General features: G+C 41.8%; 1 protein-coding gene across 2 annotated transcripts; it reads right to left on the bottom strand.

The window, feature by feature from the left end:
* Window positions 1-1,166: 1,166 nt before the first annotated feature.
* Window positions 1,167-23,116, bottom strand: SFXN4 (sideroflexin 4). 2 transcript variants are annotated; one of them, XM_048858246.2, is made up of 15 exons: window positions 22,801-23,114; window positions 21,774-21,825; window positions 19,672-20,020; window positions 15,558-15,632; window positions 13,499-13,525; window positions 13,354-13,408; window positions 11,873-11,898; window positions 10,512-10,565; window positions 10,364-10,429; window positions 10,177-10,257; window positions 8,951-9,041; window positions 7,278-7,393; window positions 6,454-6,539; window positions 4,588-4,705; window positions 1,167-1,603 (listed from the first exon to the last, which is right to left on the bottom strand). In XM_048858246.2, the coding sequence occupies exons 3-15, from the start codon at window positions 19,675-19,677 to the stop codon at window positions 1,526-1,528; spliced, it is 879 nt and encodes a 292-aa protein (XP_048714203.1). In that variant the 5' UTR covers window positions 19,678-20,020; window positions 21,774-21,825; window positions 22,801-23,114; the 3' UTR covers window positions 1,167-1,525. The 2 variants fall into 2 exon arrangements, with proteins under 2 accessions (XP_048714203.1, XP_048714201.1); XM_048858244.2 differs by lacking the exon at window positions 19,672-20,020 and having other exon boundaries at window positions 21,774-21,839; window positions 22,801-23,116.
* Window positions 23,117-24,265: the final 1,149 nt, after the last annotated feature.

Raw genomic sequence — 24,265 nt, 5'->3', positions numbered from 1 at the left:
ATGATAGGGCTGAAAGTGCTAATTTGGGAGTGGTATTTTGTTTAGAGATTATTTCTGTAAAATCAATTATGAAATAATTGATAAGATGTAGGCATTATCACCTGCAGTCCCATACCTTGCAGAGCTGCTTCAGTAATGGAGTTGGAGCCCCCTGCTAACCATGATTCTGCTGTGTTCTATTCACCATACAGCTTCATAACCAGGTACCATAACAGCTGGATACTCTGCCAGTTATTTGGTGGCCTGCTATAACTACTCGCCTTCTGCCATGAAAGACCTATTTGTTTCTCTTCAGCTCTCTGAGTTAAGTGGAGGGACAGTGAATAAGGAATAATAAACAGGTTAGGGATTAATCCAGAATACCCTCCCCAAGCTTGTTTCCCCTCACAGAAGCTCCTCCACAGACTTAGAGGAGCTGCTTACATTGTCACCCTTTTCTCCCTAGTGTAGATACACATGCTGAAGTTGCTTGAAGCAATAATAATGCAGGAAACGTGCCTTCATTCTCTTCTCTGGGGCGGTTTTCACATGCAAGCTAATTTGGATGAATACAGTCACTCTGTAGAAATAAGGATTTATTTCTAACCCCTCTCACTATAGGATCAGAAAACCACAGCTGCTGTCTTCTTCGGGTCTGACCAAAAGCCCACTGAAGTCAAGGGAAAAGACTCCCTTTGATTTCAGTAGCCTTTGAATCAGCCCTCAAAACTTTCATCTGAAGAGTGAATTTCAGGGGAAGTCCATGAGGTTGGTTCTGTAGTTTGTTTCTGGACACCTTCTCCCTGAACATCTTCCCAATTAAGTTTAAGCAAAGTTGTGTCAGGGTTGTACTGTTTTAAAATAATTTTATTACCCAGTAAACCCAACTTGACTTCCACATGTCACTTATTTTTTATCCCTTGATCAAATCTATTGACTTCTACTTTTGGGGTGCAGTGGGGAATCTTGTTCTTACCCTACATTATGGGCTCAAAGTCACCTCCCCAGATGAAAATATTAATACTACATTGCTACCTCAGTCACTAAGTGTGAAGCAGCATTAAAAGCTTTGTAAGAAGGGAAAACACCTCCCTTCCCCAACTGAAGTTTATCCTTTTACCAGTCATCTTCCCTGTGTTGTATTTCAAAAGAGGGAACAATGGAAAAATAAAGCCTTTTAAGTAATATGCAGTTATAGGTTTTAATAAGTAGGGAATCAACCACATTGCTGTAGGAGAAAGTACAGAATGCTGGATGTTTCTGATGGGTACAGTTATACAATATTTTTCTCTTTCTGGAGTTAATCACATATAAAGTAGAGGCATTATTAAGCTATTTTCACACACAGGATTCTATGGGGGATCTTGCAGATGGTTTAGATTAGTCTGTCCGTTTAAAAATGTACTGTTCTAAGCCCAGTCTGACAGCCTTTCCCATGACTTCATTATTCAAAAATACACTAGACAGGTTGATTTAAGTTTGAAGCCTTGTATGGACGTACAAATTCAGTTTGATCAAAAGCACACTTATAAGTTAAAGCCATTTTCTAAACTCCCCTGTTGTAAAAAAGCACAGTTTCTTCTGTGGATGTCAAAATCTCTTTTTCAAGGTCATCTCGTTTTATCTGAAATATAAACAAGAGGATTAGACTTATGTCATTAGTGTTACTTTGGGTCCTAACACATACAAGTCAAAGCTCTATCTACACCAAACTTTACATAACTTAAAACATGTAATAAAGTGTAACTAAAAACAAGACTGAATGAGGTGTGGTTTTTGGCTGCTATTTTGTTTAGTTATCTTCCCCACATTTAAAGAAATGCATTATCTAGACCACAGTATAGTCTCCAACTTTGAGTATCAGGCAGTTGCCATTTGATATACTTTGGGTGGCTCTTATACTATAACTGGTAACTTCCCGTATGTGGTGAGCAAATCATAAAGAGGAAAAAGGAACAAGCCACTTGTACTTTCATCACATGACTTCAGAAATTCTATCAACTCTAGTCTACCTTTGTCACTGTAAAAGATGAAACAAGGTACACTCGACCTTTAACGTTAGTAAAGGACTCCTCCTGGATCTATATCATCCCATGTTAGAGTTTTCTGGAAGAGTTCCTCAAACAGAGTTGCTGAGGGAGAGAAAATGATTGTGGAAGAAATCCCAGGCTCCTCGCTTTGTTCAGGGTGTAAGACTGGAGTTCCATGGTACTCGATTGGCACTCCCTCTCAGGGACTGCTGGGCATCTAGTTTCCAAGGTTGCTGGGAGGAGAGTGAGGTATTGATTTAAACATCTCCCTTTGTTTGGAATAGGGGAAACAAGAAGGGTTTCTATAGGTATGTTAGCAACAAGAAGGTGGTCAGGGAAAGAGTGGGTCCCTTACTGAATGGGGGAGGCAACCTAGTGATAGAGCATGTGGAAAAAGCTAATCTACTCAATGTTTTTTTCACCTCTGTCTTCACAAACAAGTTCAGCTCCCAGACTACTGCACTGGGCAGCACAGTATGGGGAGGAGGTGACCAGCCCTCTGTGGAGAAAGAAGTGGTTCAGGACTATTTAGAAAAACTTGACGAGCACAAGTCCTTGGGGCCAGATGCACTGCATCCAAGGGTGCTAAAGGAGTTGGCGGATGTGATTGCAAAGCCATTGGCCGTTATCTTTGAAAACTCCTGGAGATCAGGCGAGGTCCCCGATGACTGGAAAAAGGCTAATGTAGTGCCCATCTTTAAAAAAGGGAAGGAGGAGGATCCTGGGAACTACAGGCCAGTCAGCCTCACCTCAGTCCCTGGAAAAATCATGGAGCAGGTCCTCAAGGAATCAATCTTGAAGCACTTAGAGGAGAGGAAAGTGATCAGGAACAGTCAGCATGGATTCACCAAGGGCAAGTCATGCCTGACTAATCTAATTGCCTTCTATGACGAGATAACTGGCTTTATGGATGAGGGGAAAGCAGTGGACGTGTTATTCCTTGACTTTAGCAAAGCTTTTGACATGGTCTCCCACAGTATTCTTGCCAGCAAGGTAAAGAAGTATGGGCTGGATGAATGGACTATAAGGCAGATAGAAAGCTGGCTAGATCGGGCTCAGTGGGTAGTGATCAATGGCTCCATATCTAGTTGACAGCGGTATCAAGCGGAGTGCCCCAAGGGTCGGTCCCGGGGCCGGTTTTGTTCAATATCTTCATAAATGATCTGGAGGATGGTGTGGATTGCACTCTTAGCAAGTTTGCAGATGACACTAAACTGGGAGGAGTGGTAGATACGCTGGAGAGTAGGGATAGGATACAGAGGGACCTAGACAAATTAGAGGAATGGCCAAAAGAAATCTGATGAGGTTCAGCAAGGACAAGTGCAGTGTCCTGCACTTAGGAAGGAAGAATCCCATGCACTGCTACAGACTAGAGACTGAGTGGCTAGGCAGCAGTTCTGCCGTAAAGGACCTAGGGGTTACAGTGGAAGAGAAGCTGGATATGAGTCAACAGTGTGCCCTTGTTGCTAAGAAGGCTAATGGCATTTTGGGCTGTATAAGTAGGAGCATTGCCAGCAGATCGAGGGACGTGATTATTCCCCTCTATTCGGCACTGGTGAGGCCCCATCTGGAGCACTGTGTCCAGTTTTGGGCCCCACACTACAAGACGGATGTGGAAGAATTGGAAAGAGTCCTGTGGAGGGCAACAAAAATGATTAGGGGGCTGGAACACATGACTTATGAGGAGAGGCTGAGGGAACTGGGATTATTTAGTCTTCAGAAAAGAAGAATGAAGTGGGATTTGATAGCTGCTTTCAACTACCTGAAAGGGGGTTTCAAAGAGGATGGATCTAGACTGTTCTCAGTGGTACAGATGATAGGAGGAGTAATGGTCTCAAGTTGCAGTGGGGGAGGTTTAGGTTGGATATTAGGAAAACCTTTTTTACTAGGAGGGTGGTGAACCACTGGAATGGGTTACGTAGGGAGGTGGTGGAATCTCCTTCCTTCGAGATTTTAAAGGTCAGGCTTGACAAAGCCCTGGCTGGGATGATTTAGTTGGGGATTAGGTCCTGCTTTGAGCAGGGGGTTGGACTAGATGACCTCCTGAGGTCCCTTCCAACCCTGATATTCTATGAAACTCAGGGAGTTATAAGGAAGAGAATTGAAACTACCCTCTGGTTTGCTTGTTTGATATACTGGCTTTCAGTTTGAGGAAAAAAGGACTGTCATGATAAGTAAAGCCTCTGAAGAGGACCCTTGCCAACTCCAGGACTGGAAAAACCAAAACTCCCCTGCTAGGGTTTTTTTTCATCACAGAGAACTCCAGGAGTGCAGCTTCATTGTTTGCTTCAGCTTATCATGGTGCGTTGAGAAGACTAATTTGAATGAGGTACATATGGTAACTACTCTCAACACAAATTCATTGTACACTGAGTCTGGGCCCCATGGAATCTGACAAGCAGCATCACAATTTAAAACCACTGATCACTTTTAGTACTGTAGTAATTTTAATCCTGCTGATTATTGCTCTCATCTTAAAATGTTGGCAGTAGACACATGGCAGATGTTCCACATAGCAATCAGTCCTAAAAAGTTATCTAGAGAACAGGAAGAACACGGTTTGGATAAATTGACATACCTCTCCCAACTGCGGGAAGACACTGAATGAAACTGGTAATAACGCACCCAATGCTGAAACAGTCATAAGCAGTCTCAGTGGAGTCAAAGCGTGTGGATTGCTGAGTAAAAAGTTTGTGCTGTCAAAAGAGTTGGGAAGATAAATTATTGTTCAAGGCAGACATGCTTAACTGTCAAACCAGAATCGCTAGTGAAACAAAGGACGTTAAATACTATTTTACAGGAGAAAATTAAAGCTATCGTGCTGTAGTAGGTGAAATAATTTTACATTCCGTGCTGGTGTTTTCTTTATTATATAACTTAGGTTCTTGCTATTCCCTTGCTCCCTACCATGTGCGTGGTCTTCTTTACTCTTATTTTGGGCCCAGATCCTACATTATTGTTCACATATGGATGACAATACAGGATTGGGACATAAGCAACAACACGTAAACGGAAAACAGAAGGTACCAATATGCGTTTGAAATGCCTCAGTCCTTTAATTCAGATTTTTTTTCTTGGATCATTTTGTCTGTTGCTGTTCTATTTAGCCAGTTCTTGGAAGCATGATACTTTCACATTGTACACAGTTATTAAACAGCAGGATGTTTTTATTAATTATGTTACATTAACGCCTAGGAACCCCACCCAAGGATTCTTCTGGTATAACTTCTCAGTTCACTTAAATTCCTTCCTCGCATGGTCTATACTGCAAGCCTACATTGTAGCAATACAAGTAAAACTCAAGCAGAAAAATAGAAGCAAGCAATGAAGTCAGAATAGTCAATAAGGATTCTAATGCCCTCTCCGCTGTGACTGAAAGCGCCTCGGTATTCACACCCTATTGTAATAATCTTTGTACAAAATGTTTCTTGTATCATTTGAAAACTAACAAGTTACTGGTCATTAATATCATGGTGAAACATAAACAGCAACATTATATGTGAAGTTATGAAATCCCCCTGTATAATGTTTTTAGAACATGGTCAAAACCACACAGCTCTGCCCAGGCAAAAGTATTTTGGACAAAGAAATGTGTGTTTACCTCAATTTACATATTAGTAAACAGGGTCCTTGAGACAGCAGAGAGAGGAGATGGTAGCAGACAAACCAAATTTGCATTTCGGCAAACACAGGTGAGAAGAAAGAGCATGGAGCCTCCTTCACCACCAGACTCCATGTTGCCTTCTTTACTTTTTGAAAAAATTTTGCTTTGAGGGGCAACCCTCAGAAGAATCCACTTCAAAGGTTAACTGGACTATAAAAGAAAGAGGCAGAAATCCCCAAGAGATCTCTCCTCTTCACCTAAGAAGACAAAGGAACCATTCCTTGGACTTTCTTTTATTTTTTTTTTGCGGCGGGGAGAAGAAAAGAGATCCTGACCTGATAATTTGGTCGGCCATATTGCTGGGAACATGTGATAATCTAAACCAATCTAGTGTTGTGTTTAAACTGAACTGTTTGGTGACTCCAGTTAAAGCAGCAAACTGTTGAATATTGGCCCTTTACAGAGGCAATGGACCTTTAATATCTGAACTGTACAGGAGAGGGCTGGACAGTGCAGAACACATGTTTTGGGGGAAATCGGGAACTGGGAGTTTGTTGGGGTCACGCAGCAAATAGTAACCAAGGCTGGTGGAAGCCAGACTGTGAGTGGTGTGTTGCTGACAGGCTTCTGGGGTCAGAACTGTTAGACCAGCGCTACAGCTGTACACAGACTCAGGGTGTGATCTATAGCCTGGTTGTGAGCATCCCAGGTTGGGAGCTGCAGCAGCAAAGCATTGTGAGGCGCCCAAGGTTGCAGGGCAGGTGGTGACACAGCCCCTCAGTGGTCTGGACTGCACCCCAGAACTTGACAGCCACACACCCCAGTAGTAGAACCTCTTACCGTTGCAAGAAGTATAGAAGAGACTCTGGAATAATTACTGCTGTCCCAAAAAAGGCTGCTCTTGATAAAGCTGTTTCTTGTACTGCCTAAGAAAAATGTGATTCAAGTTAGAGCTACCTGACGCTCCCACGCTGCACTCATGCAGCTTTGCTTTTAGTCTTGGTAACTTATTATTTGTATTACCATACCTAGTCATGGACCAGGACCCCGTTTCCTTAGGTGCTATACCACGCTAGGATTTCGTGCAGTTAAGTGAAGGGTCGACATTTTTGGTAGGGTTTCTCTCTAAAAGGGAAACTAAACTCTTTCAAGTGGCGACTATACCAGTTGTGGATTCTGTGTTATCTCAAAAAGGGAAGGTTCCCACTGATGCATTATCTGACATGGAAGTTATTTTAAACTAGTTCAGCCTTGCAAAAGTAGCCTTTTAAAGGTACTGAGCTGCACCTGCTCTCATAGATTCAAAGTGACCCATCTCCCCCGGCATCCCCAACCCACATGCAGCCTTCTCTCTTCTGTCATAGTGGTCTGCACCACGAGGGTTAGAAGGAAGGGAAAAGTGCCTGGTCTTGTGCCACTGAGGCTGTCCATTGCACTGGATTCCTTGGGATCAAGGGGGTGTCTATCCCCTGTCAACCTGCACAAAGCCAGCCTGGCTTAAAGGCATTTGTCCAAGGCCACAGAGCAAATCGGTGGATAAGCTTGGAATAAAACACAGAAGTTCCTGGCTCCAATATACTTAATTCGCTCTATTCTCAATACTAAGGCCAGCTTTTTGTTGGGAGTGAAAACAAGCCAGCATGAACCTATCTTGGGTTGCCTACCTTCAACCCAGCTTTTTGTGACACTCCAACGACCTTGCCATTCTTGTCCATAACTTCAATTCCATTCTCACACTCAGTTCCTCGGACAATCATCACATTAAATGCACTCAGGCAGGCTGTAAAAGTAAAAAGGTTTTGTGTTTGTTTGTTTGTTTTTTAAAGTTGTTTTGCCCCAATTGGATTTTACCAATTCAATATTAGGACATTTATAATTAATGCACATTTTAAAATTCCAGTGATATTCTGGGATGAACTCCGCAAGTCGTACTTGATAGGAATTGAGCTGAGGTATCCCAAGTCTCAGTCCACTGCCCTCTGCACTAAGCTGCACACTGCTCAGTGATATGATTAACAGAACTCAATTATGTACTTTGCTCCCCAACCGCACACCTCAAATAATGTGCCTCAGTGCTTTAATTCAGAGCAATCCCATTCACCTGGTACACAACAAGAATATTTCATTTCCCTTCTGGACTTAGCAGTCCATTGTCTTAAAATATCCAGTGTAGTGTCAGCCACTGAAAAAAGTTTTGTGATCCTAGGCTAATGACACAAGGGGATACAGAATATGAGGAGTTGAGAGTCCAATGGGTTTCCTGCCTCAGCTGTCATAATAAAACTCTTACCAAAAATAAGCTCTCAACTCTGAAGGTGACCGAAGAACTGTGAAGAGCAGCATGGGCCAAACATACCAAGGGAGTGCTGGGGAGCTAGCCCTTTTTGAAATGTTAGGTTTATCTTTTCATTAACTTTTTGAAGAGCTGTTCCATAAAGTTGTCAGCACAATTTGTTTCAAACACTAAGACCAATAGTCACCAATTGCCTTCAACATTCCTATCATTAAGTACGTTTTCAGATGAGGAGACACAGGTCTAAGTGACCAGTCCAAGGGGAGGAGAGTCAGTGTCAGAACTTGAAACAGAACTCGGAAGATCTGGACTCTCAGTATTTTCATTTCTGTTCCATCAAAAGTGGGCTTCTAAGCAGATCCAAAGAACATGTCGGGAAGCCACAGGCCCTGTTGTCATCCTGTCTGTTATATGGAATGCATTTATTGTACCTTATAAATTTCAGTTAAAAAAGGTTGCCACTTCCTTTTAATGGCAGTGGGAAATAATATGCCAGTAATGAACGCAACTTTCAGCCATTAAATTACAGGCCAGGTTCATCCCAGGTGAAACTTCACTGACCTCAATGGAGTTACGCCAGTGACAAATTTAGCTTGACAGCCTTACAAAGTTGACAAGAACCTGCTGTAATGAGTCTCACTCTTTCCACAACAGTGGCTGCAGAGATAATGTCTTCACTGACAAAGAGGTCGCACACCGGAGAAAAACTGTGGCACATAACATGCACAGGAATTTATTTCCTCAAGAGAAATGGTTGCATGTCCTGTATATGGAAGTAAGGAGAATGCCCTAGGATTTTATGACAGTTCATAGCACTGACCTTTAAACAGAGAATGCAAAATAGCTAGATATAAACTTTCATTAACTTTCATGCAGAAAATAAAGTACCCAGTGAAGGCAGCAGGTGAAGATGAAGGGCTATATCCTGGTTTGGTTCTATATAAAGATATAGAAGTTCTAAAGGTAGATTGACGGCAGCACATGGGCTGTAACAGATACAAGAACAAATCCACAGCTATTTGTTTTCAATTTACTTTTACTCACCAAGAAGTGGAATGGGTAAAATTTTTCTGAAGAACGTTTGCATAGAAGGATTATTCACTCTATTTTGTGTCATGACAAAGTGAGGAAATGCCTAAGAAATTTGGAAGAAACACATATTCTGTTAATAATTAAACCAATAATGAAATTTGGGCCACAGATTGGAAAAAGAAAACAACCTGTGGCTTTGTATTTTAAATGCTTTTGATAAAACTAGGCTGTTAAAAAAAGAATCTGGTTTACCAATTTGAAGGAGAACAAATTTTCTCTAATAACTGGGTTTTTTTGTGATTACACGTTTTACAGAAAAAAGGGGAAATGAAACCTTTATCAAAGAAAAATGGTAATTAATAATTATATTCTGGACAGTAGTCTCTACTACTCAGTATCAGCACATGGGCTATAAAAATGTCAACTGTGAAATTAACAGATACTAAAAAGAGCTTATGAATGGGAATAAAAATATATGAACAATCTGTCTAGATATTTATGAAGCACCCAGACACTATGTTATCTAGGTGTGGAAAATGAACTAAAAACCATTTAAGTTTTCTTAGCAATACATATCACCACACTCACGAAGTTTTGCCAATTATAGTGTAATTCAATAAATCTTAGATATACTTATTGTGTGCTTGAATTTAGTGGTGATTGAACAGCCCAGGAGTCTGAAATCCTCATAAATCAAAACCCCTGAATCTGATAACAGACTGAGGCCAAAACTCCCAAACTGAATATTCCCAAAGTTCATAGCGTCAAATCCAAAACTTTACCATGGCTTCGGGCATTTCAATTCAGTCAGTTATAAAGGTAGGTATAAGCTAAAAACTTGGATCTAGAACCTAACTAATAATATTTCATGATGACCTGCTAAATTAGTTTATGTTTTGTAGAACCAGTGTTCATTTTGTGGTTTCTTCTCTATTTTTCTAGACTAACAGAGATAGAGAATGATAAAAACAAAATTTAATACTGGCAGGAAAAAAGCTACTAAATTCTAACCTCAGAGGAAGATGAGTAAATAGCAAAGGTAAAGGCTTGCATTCCTGATCAAGAGCAACAGAGGTTGCAATCTTCTATACCCAACAGGACTGAGAGGAAATTAGCTAGCGTGACTTTGGGCTCTGGAAGAACTGACTTGGAGGGTACTAGGCCTTGTGACAATCCCATTATCAGTCCCCCACGCCAGAGTATCAGAAAGTAATTATTGAGATCATGCAAATACGTACTCCTATACATGCTGCATAAGAGATGGCACCTGTGCTCAGAAGGAGTTGCTTTTCTGGCAGCTTTTGTGGCAATGCTGTTTCCTAAAAGTCAGAACACACACACTATGTAAATTCAATTTCATCAGCTCATGTTCAAAGTGGTATCATGCAACTAAAAAATAATAATAATCTAAAAAAACCCACATACTTCAGTTTTAGGTGTAGCATTTCCATTTGCTATGGTGAATCCAGCAGCGTATGCATGAAACAGGAACTGCAGAAAAGGAGAATGTAAACAACAGTATATTTTTGGATCTTGGGTAACAGACTTATAACTGTAGAATGAAAATGGTTACCTGCCAAATAAATGCTTGCTTTGCTCCTCTTTGTGGTAGTAAACTAGCAAAAACCTAAGAGAAAAGCACCAAGGGAAAGTTAGTCTCAGTGAATCCAGGGCCCTATGGACAGAAGTGGCTGATTTAAGTATGAAGGAGACTAATCTATTATTTATTATTATTTACAATAGCACCAAAGGCCTCAGGCAAGACAGGGGCTTATTAGGGGAGCTGTTGTGCAAAGACACCAGTAGTTTCTTGCTGTGGACACCTCATTCGCCCTTAGTGGCCCAACAAGCCATATATCCCTTCCATATATCCAAGCATATTTACTTTCCCATTTAATAGAAAAGTAAAATAGTCATTCAAACAGTGGGTACGAGACTAGCTAGGTGACACATTCTCACACCAGGAATAACAGACACCTTCACAGCTGTGGGATACAAAGAGAAACAAATGAAGTCAGATCATAAAATATTAGATACAAGGAAGAACAAGAGTCAGATACTCAGTCTTCGTTGGAGGGTACAGATGCTAAGCCTAATTTGATCCCAGGCCTGATCCTTAAGGATTTATTTTCCAGCTGCTACATTTTGAGATTTATGGACCAAATTCAGTTATGGCATAAGTTGTGCAACTGTAACCCACAGGGGTCAATGTGCATTACTTGTCCCTGATCCACAGGCTACGGGTCTGTCACAGCTCTCAGCTACAGAGCTTGACTCTTTGGCTCAAGCTCTCAGGAGTCATGCTTTTAGTTCTGGAGATCCCTAGTTCAATCCATGATGTTGACCAAGATGTAGCAGTTATCAAATGAGTGGAGTTCAAATCCACGGAGAGGGATGTGCAACACACACTTCATTTAATACACAACTCTTGTCAATGAGGAGTGGTACTAGTTTATGCCAAGGTTTAATCTAGCCCTATCTATTAAAGCTCCCCAAATTGTGACATATACCAAGTACATAAACTTTGGGGGCATTATTAGAAGAATTATTTTCCGCCCATGTGTATTTTCACTGGCACCCTGCAATTTATTTGCAAGTAGATAATATTCTGGTTCCAAACAGCAGAGTGTGAGGCTTTTCTGTGTTTCTCTCTAAATTCAATTCTGGGTAAACATAGGAAAGTCAGGCCTTGTTCTAACTGGCTCATGAATTTCGACAGAAGACATGTGAATGATTGACTTTCATGTGTGAACAATGTTCTTGAATGTTTGGAAAGCAAAGTGACCAGTGGTTTGGGGTGTCTTGATTTTTGGGTATCCAACTCGACATCTCGCACCCAGAAATTGAGACGCCTAAAATGACTCATCACTTCTGAAAATTTAGATAATTATAAATACACACATAGATCCACTGCAATCTTCCATTATTACTCACCAATGGGGTGACTAAGGGCAGGAAAGCTAAAAGAAGAAACAAAATTTTTTAGTAAATCAACTTGTGGGGCTGGGTAGTTGGCTTGGGGATGAGGGGAGAGGAAACAAATATGACTAGTCCAAAAGAAAACACTGGGGTTTGACTTTTGTCTCTCATTCTCTAACCAGAAGGTAGAAGCATCTCCAAGATACTGCTCTCACAAAATGCAACAGCCCGCAGCAACAGTGCTAATGGGAAGCTACATAACTCTATAGAAAGAAAAGGAGTACTTGTGGCACCTTAGAGACTAACAAATGTATTTGAGTGTAAGCTTTTGTGAGCTACAGCTCACTTCATCGGATGCATTCAGTGGAAAATACAGTGGGGAGATTTACATACACAGCGAACATGAAACAATGGGTGTTACCATACACACTGTAACAAGAGTGATCAGGTAAGGTGAGCTATTACCAGCAGGAGAGCTGGGGGGAAAAACCTTTTGTAGTGATAATCAAGGTGGGCCATTTCCAGCAGTTGACAAGAAAGTCTGAGGGGCGGGGGGGAAACATGGGGAAATAGTTTTACTTTGTGTAATGACCCATCCACTCCCAGTCTCTATTCAAGCCTAAGTTAATTGTATCCAGTTTGCAAATTAATTCCAATTCAGCAGTCTCTTAGGTTCCCCTCCCCCGCCCCCGCTCTCCTGCTGGTAATAGCTCACCTTCCCTGATCACTCTCGTTACAGTGTGTATGGTAACACCCATTGTTTTATGTTCTCTGTGTATATAAATCTCCCCACTGTATTTTCCACTGAATGCATCCGATGAAGTGAGCTGTAGCTCACGAAAGCTTATGCTCAAATAAATTTGTTAGTCTCTAAGGTGCCTCAAGTCCTCCTTTTCTTTTTGCGGATACAGACTAACACGGCTGCTACTCTGATAACTCTATAGGGAATTCATTTCACCCCTCCCAAAAGACAACTGTGGTACAAGATTTGCATAAGAAAAGTGAGAGGTTACATTAGGTAATGAATAAATAGCCTTTGTGAAAGTATATCTGTGTCTCATCCAAACTCCGTGCAATCCTGGCTTAATATTTCATGACCCCAACCAGATTCTACCCACAGGACGGACTCCAGCCAGCCTGGAGCAAAGCCGGTTGTGTCAGACCATAGCTGTGTGGATTAAGGGAAAACACAGTGCACCACAATATACATTAAGAGATTTGGGTACCGTTCATATGGTGCCAAAAACTAGTGACTGGTCAGTATATTTCCCCCTAGGGAGTCAGTGTGCAGACACTGCTCAGAGCAGATGAACTATGTGAAAGGTGTATACAAATCAATTTTCTTTAAAGGACAACAGGAATAGTCTTCAACTGAGATAAATATAACCAACATGAATAACAGTGGCCTCATTTTTCTGTAACTAGAAGGGCCCCCAAGCGTTTGTCATTGGAAACCTGTCAAAAATGTGCAGTAAGCTTCTATTACAGCAACTGACCTGGTGGTCTAAACACAAGGGGAATTATCTCGCCAGTACCAGGGTGCACAGAGGACTTAAAGAAAAAGAAAAGAAAGTTAGGACATCTCTCTCAGCCTAAATGAAAAATATGAGAAGTAAATTCCAACATCTTTTATAAACTCACCAGACTCAGCTTCCAGGCTTGTTTTACCTAGCATGATTTGAAAATAAGATTAGCAATGGCACTTCATAAGAGGTTTAATGGCTAAAATCTTATTTCTAACTTTGTTTATTCTATATAATCTTTCTGTAACGATAACTGACATTTATACATAGCATGTCATACACACACCCGTTTGATTATATTCTCCCTAAAATTCCCCCAGGGATTCTACTGAATACAATATTTTATTTTTTTTTCTGTCCTGACATGTTGTGTATTGTTGTCTAGCAGTATTAGAACATACAAAACCATCAGGTTGGAAAGTGAGTAAAAATACAGCCGAAATAGCAATGGAATTTCAGGATAGAATACCACCAGCTCTTAATTTGGCTTAAAGTATAAACACACCAGCCCTTCCAAAAAAGGGCCAGGAAAATCTTAATAATGACAAGGGGTCATGCCTTAATTTTACATCTCATCCCAAAGGCAGCACCTCTAGTGACATAGCGCTATCTAACACCAGGCTGGGACATGTGATTCAGTGATGAACCAAAGAATTCCACCTGATGAATCCCCAGTTCAGTACTACTTCCTGCAGAAAGATTCTCTGCAGAGGTTTTCCATCCAAGTATTGACCAAGCCTGCCACTGCTTCGTTTATGAGAACTGATGGACAGACCAAGCTGGAATAGTTACAGTTCATCTGCAGCCCATGTGACAATGAAGCATCGATGATTTAAAATAAGTGTAATAAAGATTTTGCATAGTACACATCAGACAAGAATGTACAGACTCTACGGCTGAGCTGTGGGAGAAAGCAGAAGTATTAGGTTATCAAGAGGATTGATTCCTATGATTCTCTGGCACTTTTTAAGAGAACAATATTATGCACAAATGTATGATACTTTCTTGGATGATGGAACTGGAGTCCAAAATTAAGGTCAGCAGCTACCCTAGGAATTCTTCTACCAGCTTATAAGAGACAGAAAATCTGGGTGGTAACGCAGACTTGTTGAAGCTTTTTTTTAATTTTTTTTGGGCCCCGTATGTATCTCAGGCTCTCTCAGTACCTGCCTTTTCTAATACAGTCATGACAGCTGTTTCATTCATGAAGTATGTAGCCTCTATTTTCCATAAGCAATACTATAAAGTACTCAAATAGACACACACTCAGGTATAACTCTTAAATATATCATTTGGGTCCAGCAAATAGTCTGTCCAAATTAATTACAGTAGAACCTCAGAGTTATGAACACCTTGGGAACGGAGATTGTTCATAACTCTGAAGCGTTTGTGACTGTGAACAAAACGTTATGGTTGTTCTTTCAAAAGTTTACAACTGAACCTTGACTTAATACAGCTTTGAAACTTTACTATGCAGAAGGAAAATGGTGCATTTAACTATCTTAATTTAAATGAAAAAAGCACAGAAACAGTTTCTTTACGTTGTCAAATCTTTTTTTTTTTAAACTCATTTTTTTTAGTAGTTTACATTTAACACTGTACTGTACTGTATTTGCTGCTTTTTTTTTTGGCGTGGGGGAGTGGGGGGGAAGGGCGGTGTCTCTGCGGCTGCCTGATTGTGTACTTCTGGTTCCAGATGAGGTGTGTGGTTGCCCAGTCAGTTCGTAACTCTAAGATTCTACTGTAAGAGCAACTAGTTGCTGAAATCTGTGTGGTTGGGTATAGGTCATACAGTCATGCGTGTAAAAATGCCAACAGATGCTGAGAACTTAAAAACTGGGTGCAACAGATTGCAATTCCTGGCGATGATTGAACCTGGTGATGTTCTGAACAAAAAGAGCTCTCAGCCATGCTTGTAGCTGTTTCCATCGCTTCACACCAACTCCGGCATTTTAGGCTTCAGAGTGACACACAAAGTGACATTCCTAAAATCTTATTATATATAAACTGCTCCTAAGAAGTCATTTTAGAAGTCCAGCAAGAAGGACCCTCGTTCATCACTCAGACAAAACCCCCAAGCTCCAAGAGCTAAATAAGGCTGCTAAAAGAAAAGTCAAATACTTCAAATGGGATATATACAAACATATACAGTTTATTAGAGGATATGTGTTAGATACCTTTTTGTCCCGTAAAGGCTCTTGAAGAGTCTGAGCACCGGTTTGTAAAAGTAATCTGGATTTTTCTATTTCTGCCTAAAAAAACAAAACCAGAAATAAAGATCAGTCATTCTTTTCCAATACCTTCCTCCCATCCCCACTCCTCCATCCAAAACTTCTGTTGTAACAGCCCTTCTGTGCTGGCCTGGTGCTTGTAAATACAAAATTAGACCATCATGCTCATATGCTTTTACACATACATGCTGATCTGAACTACACCAGTTCAGTGGCCTCAAGATTATGCGCACACACATTATTTATGTCAACCCCACTGTCTATAGCATTATCAGGTCCAGTGCGTTATTTTAGGTGGCAAACCTGCAAACACTTGTGCGAGTGCCGAACTTTAAGCATGTGAACAGTCCCACTGAAGTCAATGGAACTACTTGGTTAAAATTATGCACGTGCATGTTTGCTGGCTTGAGCAACTTGCACACCAGAGATATTGTTTTGTTTTCCTCACAAGCAGCTGAATGTCTAATTTTAAATGAAAACACAACATAGGTCAGCCAGCCAAGTAAATACGAGTCACTACATCATCAGATCCTCCAGCATCTTAACTTTAATAAGTTTAAAATTAAGTTTTGGACCTTACAGCTTTCCATTACAACTGAACTTTTAACGTAAGAGCAACATAAGAACGACCTTACTAGGTCAGACCAATGGTCCAACTAGCCCAGTACCCTGTCTTCCAACAGTGGCCAATGTCAAGTGCTTCAGAGGGAATGAACAGAACAGGACAATCATCGCACGATCCATCCCGTCGTCCACTCCCAGCTTCAGAAGCTAAAGACACTCAGAGCACAATGTTGCATCCCTGACCATCCTGGCTAATAACCATCGATGGACCTATTCTCCATGAACTTAGTTCTTTTTTGAACCCTGTTATAGTTTTGGCCTTCACAACATCCCCTGGCAATGAATTCCACACGTTGACTGTGCGTTGTGTGAAGAAGTACTTCCTTTTGTTTGTTTTAAACCTGCTGCCTATTAATTTCATTTGGTGACCCCTAGTTCTTGTGTTATGTGAAGGAGTAAATAACAATTGCTTATTCACTTTCTCCATGCCAATCAAGATTTTATAGACCTCTATCATATCCCCTCTTAATCATCTCTTTTCCAAGCTGAAAAGTCTCAGTCCTTTTAATCTGTCCTCATACGGAAGCTATTCCATTCCCCTAATCAATTTGGTTGTCCTTCACCGTACCTTTTCCAATTCTATTCTATCTTTTTTGAGATGGGGTGACCAGATTTGCATGCAATATTCAAGATGTGGGCGTACCATGGATTTATATAGAGGCGTTATGATATTTTCTGTCTTATTATCTATCCCTTTCCTAATGGTTCCGAACATTATTAGCTTTTTTGACTGCCACTGCACATTGAGCCAATGTTTTCAGAGAACTATCCACAACGACTCCAAGATCTATTTCTTGAGTGGTAACAGCTAATTTAGATCCCATTGTTTTGTATGCATAGTTGTGATTATGTTTTCTAACGTGCATTACTTTGCATTTACCAACATTTAATTTCATCTGCCATTTTGTTGCCCAGTCGTTCAGTTTTGTGAGATCCCTTTGTAGCTCTTTGCAGTCTGCTTGGGACTTAACTATCTTGAGTAGTTTTGTATCATCTGCAAATTTTGCCACCTCACTGTTTACCCCTTTTCCCAGATCATTTATGAATATGTTGAACAGCACTGGTCCCAGTACTGATCTCTGGGGGACACCACTATTTACCTCTCTCCATTCAGAAAACTGACCATTTTTGCTACCCTTTGTTTCCTATCTTTTAACCAGTTACTGATCCACGCAAGAACCTTTACTTCTTACCCCATGACTGCTTACTTTGCTAAAGAGCCTTTAGTGAGCGATCTTGTCAAAGGCTTTCTGAAAGTCTAAGTACACTATCCAATGAATCACCCTTGTCCACATGTTTGTTGATTTCCTCAAAGAATTCTAATAGATTGGTGAGGCATGATTTCCCTTTACAAAAGCCGTGTTGACTCTTTCCCAACAAATCGTATTCATCTATGTATCTGATAATTCTGTTCTTTACTATAGTTTCAAGCAATTTGCCTGGTCCTGAAGTTAGGCTTATTGGCCTGTGTTTGCCAGGATCACCTCTGGAGGCTTTTTTAAAAATTGGCATCACATTAGCTATCCTCCAGTCATCTGGTACAGAAGCTGATTTAAATGATAGGTTATATACCGCAGTTAATAGTTCTGCAATTTCATATTTGGAGTTCTTTCAGAATTCTTGGGTGAATACCATTTGGTTCTGCAGACTTATTATTGTTTAATTTATCCATTTGTTCCAAAACCTCCTCTAATGGACACCTGAATCTGGGACAGTTCCTCAGATTTGTCACCTAAAAAGAATGGCTCAGGTTTGGGAACTTTCCTTTCACCCTCTGCAGTGAAGACTGATGCAAAGAATTAACTTAGTTTCTCTGCATTGGCCTTATCTTCCTCCAATGCTCTTTTAGCACCTTGATCATCCGCTGGCCCCACTGATTGTTTAGCAGGCTTCCTCTTTCTGATGTACTAAAATTTTTTGCTGTTAGTTTTTGAGTATTTGGCTAGTTGCTCTTCAAATTATTTTTTGGACTTTCTAATTATACTTTTACACTTGACTTGCCAGAGTTTATGCTCCCTTCTATTTTCCTCGGTAGGGTTTAACTTCGAATTTTGAAAGGATGCCTTTTTGCCTCTAACCACTTTATAAAAAATACACATATACTTACAAGGAAAAGGGACTGTATACATATTGGACTCTAATTTTGGAGGCTCGACATTCCAAGGATCTTCTAGGAGGGAACTACTAGGTGACCTTACTTTTCATCATGAACACATCTCCCTTTGCATCATGAACATATCATCTCCCTTTGCAACACTCTGCCTTACTTCATACTTCAGCTGTAACCCTGTAGGTCTTGAGAAAAATTTATATATAAACAATTTTTGGTCACAGTCAAGATAATTCACAGATTTTTTTTAATCTGGTTTGCACTTAAAAATATGAATTAAAGATTTCAAAAACATATACAGAAAGAAAAGGAGTACTTGTGGCACCTTAGAGACTAACAAATTTATTTGAGCATAAGCTTTCGTGAGCTACAGCTCACTTCATCGATGCATTCAGTGGAAAATACAGTGCGGAGATTTATATACATAAAGAACATGAAACAACAAAAAAACTTCAAAAACAGACTCCAACGAGAGACTGCTGAATTGGAATTAATTTGCAAACTGGATACAATTAACTTAGGCTTGAATAGAGACTGGGAGTGGATGGGTCATTACACAAAGTAAAACTATTTCCCCATGTTTATCCCCCACCCCCACCGTTCCTCAGACGTTCTTGTCAACTGCTGGAAATGGCCCACCTTGATTATCACTACAAAAGGTTGCCCCCCACCCCCACCCTCCTGCTAGTAATAGCTCACCTTACCTGATCACTCTCGTTACAGTGTGTACGGTAACACCCATTGTTTCATGTTCTCCACGTATATAAATCTCCCCACTGTATTTTCCACTGAATGCATCCGATGAAGTGAGCTGTAGCTCACGAAAGCTTATGCTCAAATAAATTGGTTAGTCTCTAAGGTGCCACAAGTCCTCCTTTTCTTTTTGCGAATACAGACTAACACGGCTGCTACTCTGAAACCTGTCATATACAGAAAGGGTTGCAATATTTTCTTTCCATCACTTTGGACAAAAATGACTAGATAGTAGCAGATATGCCAGCTGTATGTATTGTTTCTATATATGATAAGCTTCTAATGAAGCAGAATCAATAGACCAGAGGGGGAAAAATTCTGCCACAAAAGTTTGTGACAGTTTCTATATAATTAATGAAATACCTTTATACCTGAATATTTACACCTTAAAATCTGATAATCGAGTCTAACATCAAAAAATAATCTTATTTACCGAGGTGAAACATATTATGTATAAATCACAAGAAGTTCTAGATCAAAGACATTTCCAACCAGCCACACCTTCAGAATATTTACCCCCATAAGTAGCCACACTCATTTCACTGGGGCTTACCTCATTAATAAAACACTTACATACATGAATAATCCTTATCGAACCTGGTTTTCAGTGGTGAAAGGCCATGAGGGGAAAGCAGTGGACGTGTTGTTCCTTGACTTTAGCAAAGCTTTTGACACGGTCTCCCACAGTATTCTTGCCAGCAAGTTAAAGAAGTATGAGCTTGATGAATGGACTATAAGGTGGATAGAAAGTTGGCTAGTTTGTCGGGCTCAACAGGTAGTGATCAATGGCTCCATGTCTAGTTGACAGCGGTATCAAGCAGAGTGCCCCAAGGGTCGGTCCTCGGGCCGGTTTTGATCAATATCTTCATCAATGATCTGGAGGATGGTGTGGATTGCACCCTCAGAAAGTTTGCAGATGACACTAAATTGGGAGGAGTGACAGATACGCTGGAGGATAGGGATAGGATACAGAGGGACCTAGACAAATTAGAGGATTGGGCCAAAAGAAATCTGATGAGGTTCAACAAGGACAAGTGCAGAGTCCTGCACTTAGGACGGAAGAATCCCATGCACTGCTACAGACTAGGGACCGAATGGCTAGGCAGCAGTTCTGCGGAAAAGGACCTAGGGGTGACAGTGGACGAGAAGCTGGATATGAGTCAACAGCGTGCCCCTGTTGCCAAGAAGGCCAATGGCATTTTGGGATGTATAAGTAGGGGCATTGCCAGCAGATGGAGGGACGTGATCGTTTCCCTCTATTCGACATTGGTGAGGCCTCATCTGGAGCACTGTGTCCAGTTTTGGGCCCCACACTACAAGAAAGATGTGGAAAAATTGGAAAACGTCCAGCAGAGAGCAACAAAAATGATTAGGGGACTGGAACACATGACTTATGAGGAGAGGCTGAGGGAACTGGGATTGTTTAGTCTGCGGAAGAGAAGAACGAGGGGGGGTTGATAGCTGCTTTTAACTACCTGAAAGGGGGTTCCAAAGAGGATGGATCTAGACTGTTCTCAGTGGTAGAAGATGACAGGACAAGGAGTAATGGTCTCAAGTTGCAGTGGGGGAGGTTTAGGTTGGATATCAGGAAAAACTTTTTCACTAGGAGAGTGGTAAAACACTGGAATGTGTTACCTAGGGAGGTGGCGGAATCTCCTTCCTTTGAAGTTTTTAAGGTCAGACTTGACAAAGTCCTGGCTGGGATGATTTAGTTGGGGATCGGCCCTGCTTTGAGCAGGGGGTTGGAATAGATGACCTCCTGAGGTCCCTTCCAACACTGATATTCTATGATTCTATGAACTTCAATGGAAGTATGGCAATTTACACCAGCTGAGAATCTACCCTCAGCGTGGATCTACCCCCCTGCCCTTTTATGTGGCATAAAGGGGCCCTAAAAACCAGCTGGGTAAGAATTCCCCCATTGCAGACATTGTGTAGGACAGCCATAGGGGGGTCCTCTGAGGACCTCTTCACAAGCCTGTCTGTGGCAGGGCTGCAGCAGGCAGCACTTCAGAGATTCCAGACAGTGGAACAGCTCAAAGGGCAGCCGGGGGAGATTGCCCTAATATAGACAGGCCCGTAGTGGAAACAAACTGCAGAGATGCACAGAAGTTTACACTGCACCGTTTTGTACTGTACCTGGCATGGGGCAGGGCTATTATTCCTTCACTTTTGTGGCCCCTAAATTCAATCATAAATTTCACTGAAACGTGAACTGCCACATTATACTGCCAAAGTCTAAGCAGATTCTAACAGATAATACTAAAGGTAGAATTTGTAGGAAGGTGCAACACAATGTATTTTTAATTGGACGTTTTCAGGTTATATGGCTGCCATGCAAGACCCTGAACGTCAGTGCAGCTGCAACACTGAGGAAGTATGCTGGACAGCAAGGAAAATCCTAGTTTCCTACAATAACTGTTATGGGATATTTAATATCTAACGTGGACACCCCAACTGTAAGGGCTTATCACAGTAAACCTTATGAAATGCATTTTATCAATGTAAGGAAGGGATGAGTCAACACAGTTGGGATTTGCTCCTGCGGATCCTTTGAGTCTTGGGCAGAACAGCCTGTGCTTACATGTCTCACTTCACATCACCCACACATTCAAGTCATGTGCAAAGGTACAACTGTTAAACTGTAATTTTGTAAAAAGAGGTAAAGTACTTACATTAGATTTCAGTAAGGTTGTAGGGTCTAAAATATCTGTCCAGTGAAGAAATCTTTGGAAAAAAGACTAATAAAAATATACATTAAGGAAACTGTACAAATATTTTGCAGTTCAGCTTAATTAACTCTTTTTTGTAGCTGTCAGAAAGAAACCAAGAATCTCTACTTCTTTGTTTTTTCAACTCCTTTTTATTTCCATGAGCAATAGCAACCCCCTATTTTTTGTTATAATCTGGTAGCCAGAATGACAGTCACAAGCTAAGAGCCACCTTTTGTCTTCGCTATGATTAGAAAAACTTTTATCTGCGAGAAAACTAGGGTTGCCTTTGAGCTCGTAAAACTTGCAACAAAGCAAATCTGCTTGCTAAGACCCTGGGGAGGAATGCACTTGGCAATGGTTACGTTCCTTCCCACCTCATTTGGGGAGCAGTAGGTTTGGCATCTCTAGCAGTTCAACTGTGTGCTTTGGAGTGACATCACGGGTTAGGGGCGCTGTCTAAACCAAAAAAGGAGACAAAAGCCACCAAGGCACCTCATAAAATGAAGCTAGGGTGACCAGACAGCAAGTGTGAAAAACCGGGAGACTTTTTAATGGGGTACCAGAGTTACATACATAAGACAAAGCCCCTCATATGGGGAGGGCTGGTCACCCTAAAGCACACAGCTGTAAAACTGGCTGGTTGCACAGGCAGATCCGGGCAGGATGTGCACCCAGCCTTCCCCCGCATGTCGGGGCGGCCTCTTCCCCGGTCCTAGGGCGAATGCCTGGGACCTTCAGCGGTGGAGGGAGGCGAGCGGGGTAATTGCAGGGGCAAGGAAGTCTCCTTCCCGCAGGGCCACAGTGCGCATGGCTGACCCCGCACTCCCCGCGGCAGGCTCTGGCGTGACCCGATGCGATCAATCTCCTGCTCCCGGCCGCCCTGCCAGAAATGCCTCTTCGCTGGGCTGCCCCCCTGCTTCTCCCCCCGCCCCGCCGCGCCCCGCGACCTGAGCCCCCGCTGCCCGGGCAGGGCTCTCCCGCTCCCTACTTTGCCCTCCGTGCTCCAGAATTGCAAGTTCACATCCATGAGGCTGAGCAGCCGCTGTGCCGCGCCGGAAAAGGTCCTGCCACGGGGAGGCTCCGGCTGCTGCACACTCCCGGCAGCCGCTTTCCTTTCCCCGTTGCTGGCGAGCGCAGGCCGCTTAGATCTGGTCCTGCTGCGGGGCGTTGGCTGCAGCTCGGGCTCCTGAGCTGCCTTTCCCCGCACTAGCTGGATGCGCCTAGACCCCTGGACAGAAATGGCCAGCGCCGCTGAAACGAGGGACAGCCGCCTCGGCTAGTAGCTGCACGGCCCGAGACAGCCCCTTCCTCTAAGCCCAGCCCCTAGCTTAATTCCTCCGTGCGCTACACCTGCCCAGGGATTCCCCCCCAATTTACACAGACAGGGTGGGATTTTCTAAAGGAGCAGGGGGAGGTGGGCACCTCATCCCTTCTGAATTACAACGGAATTTGGATGCTTAATTCTCCTACACCCATTTGGAAAAAACAAACAAACCAACCAACCCTGATTCTTGCACTATTTAAGAAAAAAATCATTGCCCCTTTTACAGGAGGCAAAAATAATAGAACACTCCCAAACCATAACCAACTGCCCTCCCCAATGCTTAGGAAATGGCCCTTGTACTGACCCCTGGGTATCCCAATTCTTGATTAGGGAACATAGTGTTGGCTATATCTTATTTATGATTTGTACATCCTACCTTCCAGGGTTTATTTTTAAATTGACAAAGTTGAAAAGCTTACAGCAAAACAAGAACACCAGATTCAAGTCTGCTTGGTTTTATTTATACTGAACTCATTTGCATTGTTCATGTCTCCTGCCTTTTAGTTCAACTAGTGAGTTAAGATTTAAATTTTAGATTAAACTAATACATTATAAGGGTCCTTTTGTGCTGTGAACTTCCCTGTTATGTGAGGGGCTGCCAGCACTCTTCATGCCAGCAATTTTAATCCTCTAGCTTCTGCTATGGATTAAAGGTTCACCACCTTGGCCCAGGAACTGCTGAAATTACTTTTCAGTTTCTTCACTATGTGGTGGTCTAATATTAATTGATTTTGGGGGACAGCAGAACATGGCAGGGAGAATAGTGGACTAATTTAAAGAAAATCCCTTCCATGCGGGACAATTGTTTATAACTCAAAAAAAAAAAAATACGACTCCTGTCATGGTATCTGTTCAAAGAGCTCTTAAGACCACTAGAAACAAGTGCCCACTATCCTACAGCAGACAGTATTTCTGGAAAAAAAAAATCTAAGGGCTTGTCTACACTACCTACCGGATCGGGTAGTATAGTATGGATGTGATAAATCGACCGCTGAGCGCTCTCTTGTCCACTCCAGTACTCCACCAGAAAGAGAAGCGCAAGCGGAGTAGACAGGAGAGCATCAGCTGTCGACTAATCGCAGTAAAGACACCGTGGTAAGTAGATCTAAGGATGTTGACTTCAGCTATG

Source organism: Caretta caretta, chromosome 7 (assembly GCF_965140235.1).
Source record: "Caretta caretta isolate rCarCar2 chromosome 7, rCarCar1.hap1, whole genome shotgun sequence".
Lineage (NCBI taxonomy): Eukaryota > Metazoa > Chordata > Testudines > Cheloniidae > Caretta > Caretta caretta.
Note: the sequence above shows the minus strand (reverse complement) of the source record. Positions and strands in the feature narration are given on the sequence as shown.

Coding starts and splice junctions, on each gene's coding strand:
- SFXN4 (XM_048858244.2), bottom strand. CDS start 22,839: ATGGATGTGAACTTGCAATTCTGGAGCACGGAGGGCAAA. Junction 10,430..10,511: donor AGCAAGCATTTATTTGGCAG/GTAACCATTTTC, acceptor CCTTTTCTGCAG/TTCCTGTTTCATGCATACGC. Junction 6,540..7,277: donor CACAAAAAGCTGGGTTGAAG/GTAGGCAACCCA, acceptor CATTTTTCTTAG/GCAGTACAAGAAACAGCTTT.